Genomic DNA, 13265 nt, shown 5'->3' on the forward strand with positions numbered 1-13265 from the left:
AACAGTTTCTGTAGACCCTATTTCAAGCATTCATTCCTGCATGTAAGTATATACATTCAGTTTAAAGCAACACTCATGGCTCGCACAGGGAGAGGTGTTTGTCAAGAAATGGCAAAATAACTGTTGAGTCACACCTTATTTCCACAACCAGCCATGGCCCAGTACATAGTGTTCTTTATCTTAATCATCTCAGAGCTCAGAATAGTACCATTTATGGTTTCTTGGCTGTAACTCAGCAAAATGGAAAGAGTAAACACTGTTTCATTTTTAATAACCATAACTAGGCTACTCTCTAAATGAAATGGTGAGCTGCATGGGTACTGACAAATGTAGCACGATTTCTATTACTACAACTGGCAAAACTTTGCATAGACCTTGACACTGCAATATCATTTGGATTACTTAGTCTCAACTTCAAATCAGTCACTCTTTATTTTCTTGCAACATACATTTTCAGGGAAAAAACTAATAAATAATAATTTTTGCTGTGATAGCATACTTATAGGTATAGGCTACAAATACAAAAATGACAGCTGACAGTTTGACATAGGTAGGTTACAGTGTATAGCCATAGAAAAGTAGATCAAATACCTGTTACATACTTAGCTTAATATGCTCCCTCATAAGGAATAGTGACCATATTGACATTAATATTATCCAGTATATTTAATGTTCACCACAGTGTTGGTCTCCATGTGCGATTAAAGTCATACACATATGGTCGGAATTGATATGTTTTGTACAACGTAGTGAGAAGTGATGCTCTGACTAAATCGTCCTCTGTATTTAGTCCTTCTGACTTTTGAAATATATCCTTACAGTACTCCGTAGCTTGCTGCTTGCGTTTGGTTTTGTATCTTCTGTTCTGAAACCAGATTTTAATTTGCGTCTCCGTCAGTCTCAACGTGTTAGCAAGATTGGCTCTTTCAGGAGCGGACAGGTACTTCTGCTGGTTAAATTTAGTCTCCAGTTCTAGCACTTGCAGATGAGAAAAGGCAGCGCGCGAGCGTTTCGGTTTGCCCGCTGATGTAAAACTTTTCATAGCATCTGGGGTGCTGGAACTAGAGGTGGCGATGGAATCTGTAAAAGAAATTCATGATTAGCCCGTTTGTGGTGTGGTGGCTTGCGTCAAAAGTTGACAATTGACAGGTGAGCCGCCTACTCCACAGGTTCATAGATCGAATATTACCTTTTATAAATGTGTGTGATTCCAGGGAATCTGGCACACCACCGTCAAAATATACATTTGCCTATAGGCCTACAGTTTCTATACGTAGCCTAAATAAGATCCAATGTGCTCACCTTTCCGCGCTCTAAATGCTGTATGCTTTGGGCAAAGTTCCGCTGACTGTGATCCCTGATCGTGCTGTTGGTTATTCCATTGAGCGCATCCCTCCTTGGACTTGTGTGAAGAAGAGCACCTTACGTTTAGCCGTGTCTTTTCTTTAATGGACAAGATGTCCTCGATAAAAAATGAAGTTAGTGGCTTGACAGTCTCCGACATTTCTGCAGTTAGTAATCCACTTAATTGGCCAACGAATGTCGACAAAGGCTTGAAAGAAGCGCGCAAGCCAAGTACGGAATGTTGTCCCGGACACTGGGCTAACTCATATCTTACTGGCGCCTCAATTTATACTAATACTGTAGTGGTCATGACAGCAGCAGCGACTGGCGAGGCGGGTCTTCTCGTCGACGCAAATGTATCTCTGCCACATGGCAAATGATTAGAATTGCATGAATTAGTTTAATTAAGTTGCACAATTTTCTCTACGCCCCAATGTCAAATGTGTAGAACTGCAGAAAACTTCACAAATGTGCACTACCTGTCAAAAGTTTGGACACACCTTCTCATTCAAGAGTTTTTCTTTATTTTTACTATTTTCTACATTGTAGAATAGTAGTGAAGACATCAACACTATGAAATAACACATATGGAATAATGTAGTAACCAAAAAAGTGTTAAACATGTCAAAATATATGTTATATTTGAGATTCTTCAAAGTAGCCACCCTTTGCCTTAATGACAGCTTTGCACACTCTTGGCATTCTCTCAACCAGCTTCACCTGGAAAGCTTTTCCAACAGTCTTGAAGGATTTCCCACTTATGCTGAGCACTTGTTGGCTGCTTTTCCTTCACTCTGCGGACCAACTCATCCCAAACCATCTCAATTGGGTTGAGGTCAGGTGATTGTGGAGGCCAGGTCATCTGATACAGCACTCCATCACTCTCCTTTTTGGTCAAATAGCTCTTACACAGCCTGGAGGTGTGTTGGGTCATTATCCTGTTGGAAAAAAATGATAGTCCCACTAAGCGCAAACCAGATGGGATGGCGTATCACTGCAGAATGCTGTGGTAGCCATGCTGGTTAACTGTGCTTTGAATTCTAAATAAATCACAGACATTGTCACCAGCAAAGCAAATGGCAAATGTCAATTACTTGTGTTTCTTGGTCCAAGCAAGTCTCTTCTTCTTATTGGTGTCCTTTAGTAGTGATTTTTTTGCAGCAATTCGACCATGAAGGCCTGATTCACACAGTCTCCTCTGAACAGTTGGTGTTGAGATGTGTCTGTTACTTGAACTCTGTAAAGCATTTATTTGGGCTGCAATTTCTGAGGCTGGTAACTCTAATGAACGTATCCTCTGCAGCAGAGGTAACTATGGGTCTTCCTTTCCTGTGGCGGTGCTCGTGAGAGCTAATTTCATCATAGAGCTTGAGGGTTTTTGCGACTGCACTTGAAGAAACTTTAAAATTTCCTGAAATTTTCCGGATTGACTGACCTTCATGTCTTAAAGTAACGATGGACTGTTATTTCTCTTTGCTTATTTGAGCATATATGGACTTGGTCTGTTCCCAAATAGGGCTTTCTTCTGTATACCAACCCTACTTTGTCACAACACAACTGATTGGCTCAAATACATTAAGAAGGAAAGAAATTCCACAAATTAACTTTTAACAAGGCACACCTGTTAATTGAAATGCATTCCAGGTGACTACCTCATGAAGCTGGTTGAGAGAATGCCAAGAGTGTGCAAAGCTGTCATCAAAGCAAAGGGTGGCTACTTTGAAGAATCTCAAATATAAAATTGTTTTGATTTGTTTAACACTTTTTTGGTTACTACATGATTCAATATGTGTTATGTCATCGTTTTAATGTCTTCACTATTATTCTACAATGTAGAAAATAGTAAAAATGAACAAAAACCCTTGAATGAGTATGTCCAAACTTTTGACTGAAACTGCATCTCTGCCCCATTGCAAAATGAGTAGAATTGCATTAAAGGTGTTATAAAATTGCTAAATGTTTTCTCTGCCCCATGACAAAATGTGTAGAACTGCAGAAAAATTGCTTTAAAACTGCAAAATTTTCTCTATGCCCCACCCATTGCAAAATGTGTATAATTGCAGGAAATTAACTTTAAAAAATACATATTTCTCTCCTCAGACAAGAAGGGGGCCACTAAAAGATTTGGCCCGCTTGAGCCGGCCCTGTGTTGATGTCATTAGATTTTATTTTATTTATTTAGCAGACAATCTTATCCAGAACAGTTAGGGTTAAGTGCCTTGCTCAAGGGCACAGACAGATTTTTCACCTAGTCAGCTCAGGGATTCGACTTTTCGCTTACTGTCCCAACACTCTTAACTGATAGGCTACCTGCCACCCATATGCCCTAGATGACTAATGATAGGAACAGACCTGCTGTGCTCAATTTACATTGTTTTATTAAAATAAAAATCTCTTTATGTCATGGCAGTCCATATGTGTGACTTCACGATTAAGTAAAATTAACCATTCTATAGATAATATTGCATGGATGAAATTATTAATATTTATATGTATTTGTTAGTATAAGAAATTCAATGCAGAACTGCATTTACCAGTGTCTCCCTGATCTTTAGAAATGGCAGGATTAATGAATAAAATATTACTGTTCAATAGTGGAAATACTATTGTGATGTGATCAGATAGGACTTGGAAGATCTGGGGATGTGGCCCTTTGTCTTGTGCTCGTTATTGCAGCTGTGAAATGTATTATTGAGAGATTTATTACTAAGTGTTTGTAACAGGATAGTCATATTCATTACAGCCATGGCCTGGGTTTAAGGCCCCTGTTACCTCAGGTCTAGGGGAGTAAGTGACCCTTGTGTCTTCGCCTGCAGTGGGCTGCTAGTGCCAGGGAGGGGTCAGGGTGGGTGGTCAGCCGTCTTGGAGTGGGTAATGTGTTCAGCAGATTTAGGCCGGCTCCTTAACCGACAAATACATTGTTCAACGGCTGTTTGTTTGTTGTGCTCTACCATTTTCTGCCTGACCTCTGCCTGGAAAAGGGGGGTATTGCAGTGGCACTAGTCCTCTGAGAATTGAGGCTCTGTTTGTAATAACAATAATCTAGGGATGACAAACAGATCCGTTTTCCTCCACATGCCCTCTGCCCTCGCCTATTACCTCCATCAGCTTCCCTTGACATCTCTCTTCCCTACCACACCATACCATGGAAAGCTACTCATTCTACGTTCAATTTTACTTTCCCTTATTTTTTATTACACTGCAGGTCAAATGCAAATAACACGTTTGCTTTAGAAATGTACTTGAATTTATTGTCAATTCATAATACCCCCAGTTTTGTTTATTCCCCTTATTTTATATGACAGATTGGATCTCAACGGAGGTCAGGTTGATTTGAGTTACCTTTCTAAGTAGATCATGTAGCCTAGTACTTTAAGTAGAAAAACTTTACCAGAGCATGGATATTTTAGGGTCCAACTTCATTTCAAACATGAGTTGCTTTCATGTAAACATTGTATTAAGATGTTTTGTTTGATAAGGTTCACCTTGAATTCTTTCTCTGTCTGCCTCTCTCCCCCAGCTCCCTCTGTGAGTAAGTTTCACTGTAGGATATATCTTCTCACAGTGTCTTTATCCCGGGTGTACGTCTTTGAGTCTCTTTCCTGTTTAATGTTTTCCCCCGATGGCTATCTTAATTGTAAATGCACAAACCCTGTTTATCCAGTATCCTGGCTATGTCATCCTCTACCCTGACTATTAAACAAGCTGTGTAATTAAGATAGCATTTCTCATATCATGTGGACACTGGTCTCTGTCTCTCTTGTAGACCACCATTGTGTGCCTAAAGTTCATAGGATGGTGCAGATATGTAGTAGCTTTCACTTGGCTGGCCCCACACGGCCACACCAGATGTTGGCTTTTTACAATCTGACCCTTTAGCCTAGGAAGGCATTAGTCTTCCACCCTACATAATAATGTGTTACAGTCTGTTGTTTTGTTTCTACCCAGTCAGGAAGTCTTGGTTTGGACTATCAGACTTCCGTTTTTATTCAGTACCTCAGTGCTATGTTCCTGACTGAGATGAGTGAATAGTTGAATATGAAACAAAATGGATGTGGATATTTTGCACATTTTACCTTATTATCAAAGATTTTTATAATTAACCCAAGATAGACCAAAGCCTGTTGTTTCCAATGGGAGCAAATTAATCATAGTGGGCCGAACAAGCAAGGAGGTGAGCAGAGCCAAGCATGAGCTAGTGAGATCCTATTAGCGTGTTCTAGCATTTATTATCATATTTCCGTTAGGGCACTGTGAAGTGTGTGTGTGTGCAATAACTCAATTCACCCTAGAATTCTTCTAAACAATACACTTTTTGACAACTTTGGCAAAGGGTAAAGTCTACAAAATGCAGTCCACTCTGTTTGTTACAGATTCTAGTTTTGGAAACAGAAAACGTTATGTAGAGCAAATGTTTCATTGATGAGAAAATGAGCAGAATGTCAGCCAAAAACATTGCTCCATTTTCTCCCACTGCCGGCCACTGGGCTTCTTCTCATCACCATATTTGGTAGTCAGTGGAAACGACAACCGGATGCTTCACATTTATACATCTGGTGAAATACTGTCTGGCTCATTGTTCTATCTGTCTTATTAGTAGGCCTACATTATCAATTGTGTTTTGTGTAATTCATTCTGTTTGTAATGAATATAATAATACATTATACATTTAATATACACATCACTTTTTTCTACTTTTTGCCTCAATACAGCACCATCAAATGTTCTAAAAAGTTGTCCAGATGTTTCATGTTTCATTGTGCAACCCTCATTGAGATGAGTCTGGCTAACACCTACTGTATCATGAAGTGGAGATGCCCTCTATTGGTGCAAATGCAGCACAGCAAAGGATCCAACACTTATCTCTCACTTGGCACATAGCCTATGGTCTAAAGGGGTATGTAAAAAAAAGGTCCATGTACAACATAAATGTTGCAGGAGGCAGATGGATCAGGTGCAGAAGTTGTGATTTTATTTACACATGACAATAGGGATTCAGATGTTCAATTTACAAAGTAATCAAATGTTATATTTACATTAGGCTACATTGTAAGACTATAATAATAGTCCAAAGCAGACATAATCGTCACCAGAACCCTTTCATAAAAGAAACGTCAACGTCATTTAATTACCAATTTACAGACCACTCATTCACAATATTGCCGTCCTGGCGGGAAGACCACGTATAAAGATTGGAACGCGCCAGCTACAGGACCAGGCATTTTTAACAGAAGAGGATGGAAATAAAATAAAATGAACTTCTTCCTTCCTCGTGAGTCTTGAGAATGTTCATGTGCACTATAAACATTGTGTCGACTCAGATGGGACGGAATGGTAGGTAAATGAAATGTACCAATAACATATCATACCTAGCCGTTGATCGTCACTCTCAGTTCCATGACATTACACGTAAGTAATTGGACGAAGGCGTCGTCTGTATTGGGGGGGTTTTGTTAAACAGCCTGACTCTCGGTCCGAACATTAACAGGCATGGCTTGCGGTACGGGTATTGGAAGCATAAGGACCTTATCTTTCATATCAGCGAGAAATAATAATTAGAAAAGGTTAAATTGATACACTTTTTAGGGTTCCCACACAGCCATATTTCCATGTTACAGCGGTGGTTTTCGGGAGACAGTCGACTACCTGTGCTAATTAGCTATCTGTGTTTCTGAATACTTGTGTGTAAACTGAAGACGGACGCCATAACCGTGTTGTCACTGAAAAATATTGTCGGCTGCAACTGTGTTAAAACCGGTTAAAATAGTGTACAGTAGGTTTATATTTGGCATTAGTAAAATTATTTTAATGTGATGTGTAGAGGGCTTTATGTTTCTAGAACCATAACAATTGAGAATAGATTTACGTTTAGATGGAGTAGTTGGCTGTTTTGGCTGCCAGAGCCAATTCATCTCTATACAGAACATGTAAGGTCATTGGACTATAAGGAGTAACGTTGGGCTCCTTTAGTCCATTATTGGGCTAGGCCTAAATATACAATGTTAGGCTATAGGACGAAAAGAAAAGCAAACAAAACAACAGGCTCGAGATGGACAGAAAGTGTGATTTAGCCTTCTGCTATTTCCAAAGTTCCAGCTGATTAAACTTACTGAAGGAGGTATTTGTGGTTCACCTGATGTAATTCAAACAGTACAAAATCTTGCAACTCTCGCTTCCTCAACTTTACATGTAGACCCTGACCTGCCCTGTGTTGAAGAAGCACTAGGCAAGCATGTCTCTCCACTAGTGCCCTCTCCAAACTCCCACCAATTGAGAGCATTGAAAATGCATGATGTTTTCACAAGTTAAACTAGATTTGTTCAATCTATATTGCATATTATCTGACAACAATTAGTGTTACACCATTCCCTTACCGTTTATTGCAACATTTTATACATTTGTTTCATTTTGGTATGATATAGCTTTCGAAAACTCTAGACGGCATTCTGCCTTCTCCCTAAAGTTTTCAGCCATTAGCTTCATCCACGACTGGCTCATGTGATCTACAATCCTAAACTGCGTTTTAACATTTAGAAATGCCAATAATCATCGCTTGCGACACAGTTCTCGAAGCATATGGCCCTTATCTTTCATCAGTGAGAAAGAATCCTTAAAAAAAAACTTTCTGTAGCAGTTTTGCACAGATCCATACAGCTATGGATGCCCCCATCTGACGAAACTACACTTCAGCTACACTTCCCGAGTTACGCTTAAACACAGGTGTTCGGAGCATGTTATATCGCTAATTAGCACAGGTGGTCACCTGTCTTCCTTCTGTTTTCCATAAACAAGAGCTGTAACATGGCCGTGTGTGAACACAAACCCTAACCCTATAAAGGTGTGTAGTAATTTAACCTTTTTTTAAAATGAGTTATTTATAGCTGGCTGATATGAAAGATACGTTCCTCATGTTTCCAAAACTGTAAGAGCAAGCGCCGTGGCTCTTAACAAAATTCCCCTGGCCAGAAGATACATACTATCGTCAATAGGCGCTAAAGGTAGTTAGAATCTATGTATACTGTGTAGGGTAATTTAAGCCTACCAAATATATGCATCTGTTCTTTGTTTTCAAGAATCAATCTAGTAATAATCTACACCAAAAGGTCAATTGAAACCGATCATCACTGCACTGTTGTCATCATTTATGTACCGTAATATGTTATGAATCTTGTTTCAGTGAGAAATGTAAAAAAGGAAACATTTAATGATAGTTGTAGTAAGACAGCCAGGCTTAAAATGATTTTCACACTTACAACAAGTGTTGTGGCCTTTTTGTTGTGTAGTAGCACTTTGTTGCTGTTTTCCTTGCAAGTGTGTCATAAAAGTGGGGTCATGCTATTCTGAGGAAGTTGGTTATCTCTATTTAGGATGAATGTTATGATTACTGCTGTATTTAAGTAGTTGAGAAAATATTATTTCAGATGTTGTTTATTTAGTAGATAGAGAATGAATACACCCGCTCTCCTGCCTGTCTGTCAGTGATATTTTGTGTCAACGGCTAATCTGTGTTGGCTCAGAGTCTGACATAGTTGACAGTTATGATTTTAGGAGGAGAGCCATCTATCCCTGTTGGCTGTGAACATTGTCTTCAGCCAGTCATGCTCTTGGTTCTGCCTGTTTATATTGTGTGTGAGTCTGTAGAGATACAGTATGGTGGTCTCGCCAGCAGAGGGGGCTCCAAGGCCATATTATGTTTTTAAAACGTTCAACTCCCCAGGCAAGAAGGTAATCAGTCACTGCATGTACAGTATATACTGTAGACGGGAGTGATCATGGGGATGTATATGGATTACACCTGGCTGGTTGTCATCTTGAAATTAGTTGCAGTGTTATGGCAGAAGGCTCCATTGCAAATATATTTGGTTGATTTGCACAGTAAACCAAAGGAGGCTGGTGGGAGGAGCTATAGAAGGACGGCTCATTGTAATGGCTGTAATGGAATTAATGGAATGACGTCAAACATCCTGTTTCCATATGATTGATGTGTTTGATACCGTACCATTCATTCCATTCCAGCCATTACAATGAGCCTGTCCTCCTATAGCTCCTCCCACCAGCCTCCTCTGCACTAAACGTTCCAACCTGAATTATATTTGACATGCAATTTTGTTGGTATCTTTTACTGTTTTCTTATTGTAGCTTAGATGGACAGGAAATCTGAAATGTACTATGGCTACTGTTTGGTTAAAGTTTGGGCAATGTAGAAAAAAACAGCCACAATATAGGGATATAGGTAGAAGTAAAGGAGGACGGAAATGGAATATCTGTCCTAATTTTTTATCCCTGACTAAATAGACTTTGGTTATTTACTGACTTACTTACTGACTTACTTAGGCCCATAGTAAGTAAGTAAGTCAAAAGCCTTTGGTGGGCTGCCTGTATCACATCCTCATGGTGTGAATGTAGTCATCATCATGAATGAACAGTGGTGTCAGTATTAAGCCATTTCCAATGTCCGCATTGCATTGTTCTGTGTATATGTTTCATACTTTTATCCCAATAACAGATATCATTGAGATGGCATGCCTCTGTTTCAATTACATCTCTGGTCACGAACACTGTTGACATAATTTTACAACTGTTATTCTATTCAGCATAATTTTAATCCTGCGACGCAGATTTCAGTCATTGGTGGGATAGATGGAAGAGTATTGATTAAATAGAGAGAACTCCAAGTTATTTTCTAACTGTTTTCACAACAGCATCAAACAACTTATCAATACAAACAGCACACGTATGAGTTGTTTAAAGTTGTTGAGAATGTTGTCTTTCCAGTATTTCAGTAAGTTGCAGCACATCCTAGCCAGGGGACAAAAGAGTGTTTATGAATGGTAGACAGTTGAGTGATGCGTCTTGAGTAAGAGCATGTCCATCTGCAGATGTTTAGATCTAGGCCATGAGGGGGAAGTGCTTATGTCCTGGTTTGATTTGGACAAACTGTTCAAATCAAACATCGCTTGACAAACTGTTCTAAACATGGCTTGACAAACTGTTCTAAACATGGCTTGACAAACTGTTCTAAACATGGCTTGACAAACTGTTCTAAACATGGCTTGACAAACTGTTCTAAACATGGCTTGACAAACTGTTCTAAACATGGCTTGACAAACTGTTCTAAACATGGCTTGACAAACTGTTCTAAACATGGCTTGATATCACAGATGAAGATCACTTAAAGCAGGGATCATCAACTAGATCCAGTTGCGGGATAATTTCTTCTTGAGCGGATGGTCGAGGGGCCGGAACATGATTACAAATCATTTGTAGACTGCAAATTGACTGCAAGAAGCCCAAACAGATATAATATTTGACTAAAATATAATCATTTCAAACTTTGCTTTCTTTTGAATACGATCATATGTCTCTATTATGCATGGGAATACTTGGGAAATGGTTTCCAAAGTTAAAATCACTTGAAGCTGATTTCCTAGTGTTTTTACAGTCTTTTGTCTTCAACTATACAGTTTGGACATATATATATATTCCTGCAATTATACACATTTTGCAATGGGGCATAGAGAAAATGTTGCAGTTTTAATGCAATTTTTCTGCAGTTCTACACATTTTGTCATGGGGCAGAGAAACAATTTAGCTATTTTATAACACCTTTATTAATGCAATTCTACTCATTTTGCAATGGGGCAGAGATGCAGTTTCAGTCAAAAGTTTGGACATAGTCATTCAAGGGTTTTGTTCATTTTTACTATTTTCTACATTGTAGAATAATAGTGAAGACAAAACTATGAAATAACACATGGAATCATGTAGTAAACAAAAAAGTGTTAAACAAATCAAAATATATTTGAGATTTGAGATTCTTCGAAGTAGCCACCCTTTGCCTTGATGACAGCTTTGCACACTCTTGGCATTCTCTCAACCAGCTTCATGAGGTAGTCACCTGGAATAACAGGTGTGCCTTCTTAAAAGTTAATTTGTGGAATTTCTTTCTTTCTTAATGCGTTTGAGCCAATCAGTTGTGTTGTGATAAGGTAGGGGTGGTAAAGAGAAGAAAGCCCTATTTGGTAAAAGACCAAGTCCATATTATTGCAAGAACAGCTCAAATAAGTAAAGAGAAACAACAGTCCATCATTGCTTTTAGACATGAAGGTCAGTCAATCCAGAAAATGTCAAGAACTTTGAAAGTTTCTTCAAGTGCAGTCGCAAAAACCATCAAGGGCAATGATTAAACTGGCTCTCATGAAGACCACCACAGGAAAGAAAGACCCAGAGTTACCTCTGCTGCAGAGGATACGTTCATTAGAGTTACCAGCCTCAGAAATCGGCAATTAAATGCACCTCAGATTGCAGCCCAAATAAATGCTCAACACAGTTCAAGTAACAGACATCTCAACATCAAACATCAACATCATCAGGAGACTGCGTGAATCAGGCCTTCCTTCATGGTCAAATTTCTGCAAAGAATCCACTACTAAAGGACACAAATAAGAAGAAGAGACTTGCTTAAACCTTGAAATACGAGCAATGGACATTCGACCGGTGGAAATCTGTCCTATGGTCTGATGAGTCCAAATGTGAGATTTTTGCTTCCAACCACTGTGTCTGCATTCTGCAGTGATACGCCATCCCATCTGGTTTGCTCTTAGTGGGACTATAATTAGTTTTTCAACAGGACAATGACCCAACACAACTCCAGGCTGTGTAAGGACTATTTGACCAAAAAGGATAGTGATGGAGTGCTGCATCAGATGACCTGGCCTCCACAATCACCCGACCTCAACCCAATTGAGATGGTTTGGGATGAGTTGGTCCGCAGAGTGAGGGAAAAGCAGCCAACAAGTGCTCAGCATATGTGGGAACTCCTTCAAGACTGTTGGAAAAGCATTCCAGGTGACTACCTCATGAAGCTGGTTGAGAGAATGCCAAGATTCTGCAAAGCTGTCATCAAGGCAAAGGGTGGCAACTTTGAACAATCTAAAATCTAAAATATGTTTTGACTTGTTTTAACACTTTTTTGGTTACTACAATATTCCATCTGTGTTATTTCCTAGTTTTGATGTCTTCACTATTATTCTACAATGTAGAAAATAGTACAAATAAAGAAAAACCCTTGAATGAGTAGGTTTGTCCAAACTTTTGACTGGTATTGTATACATAATCATATTTTTTTTGCTCAGATAACTTCTGGGGGGAAATAAAACCATCTGCGAGCAAAATTCTGCCCGTGGACTGCCAGTTGGGGATCCAGATTTAAAGGGATAGTTCACCCAAATTACAGTCCATGCTTTGGTGAAGTTTCCCTGTCACTGTTTCCACATGCTAATGTTTTAGCATTTGTGGCACAAATTTCATTAAAGGCATGAGACCGATATTAGCATTTTTCACGCATCATGTCCAGATAATCCGAAAGTATGTAAAATGTATTGTGAAGCTCAACAAAATCACTTATAGACGTTTGGAACGTGATGCGCGAAAAATGCTAATATCGGTCCCATGACTTGAATGTGACTTGTGCCGCAAATGCTAAAACATTAGCATGTAGATACGGTGCCAGGGAAATTAAACCAAACCATGGATTGCTGTCTTACCTTGTCCATTGACTTCTATTCTGGCTGAAAACCATGTTAACGCATTGAACAGCTTAACAAATATGTCTGGCTTTAAGCTCAAATTCATATTGGTGTGTGGATGCATTATGTATTAAAAATGGTTGATCAATTTTTGCCGATTTGTACTTCTTTTTTTTTGTACTACTAAATTGTCAACATTCTAGATTGTAAGTACATCTTCCGGTCACTACACACATTCTATTTGTGCCTTTCTTAGACACATATACATTATATTCTAGGTGGTATTTACATTCTTGAACTGACTGATCATTTGTTCTTTGAGATTACCTCAGGTTGATGACTCATACATTTCACTGTCTGATATATTTGATGTAAAGACTCGGGTGGCAGAGC

General features: G+C 39.1%; 1 protein-coding gene across 1 annotated transcript; it reads right to left on the bottom strand.

Annotated features, from left to right (window-relative positions):
- Positions 1 to 415: 415 nt before the first annotated feature.
- On the bottom strand, positions 416 to 1607 carry nkx3-1 (NK3 homeobox 1). The gene is given in 2 exon segments (NM_001141066.1): positions 416 to 1080; positions 1303 to 1607. Coding segments are annotated over 2 exon segments (609 nt in total). The 5' UTR covers positions 1505 to 1607; the 3' UTR covers positions 416 to 673.
- Between the last annotated feature and the right edge of the window lie 11658 nt (positions 1608 to 13265).

The sequence above is a fragment of the Salmo salar genome, chromosome 20, assembly GCF_965601325.2.
Source record: "Salmo salar chromosome 20, fSalSal1, whole genome shotgun sequence".
Taxonomy (NCBI): Eukaryota; Metazoa; Chordata; class Actinopteri; order Salmoniformes; family Salmonidae; genus Salmo; species Salmo salar.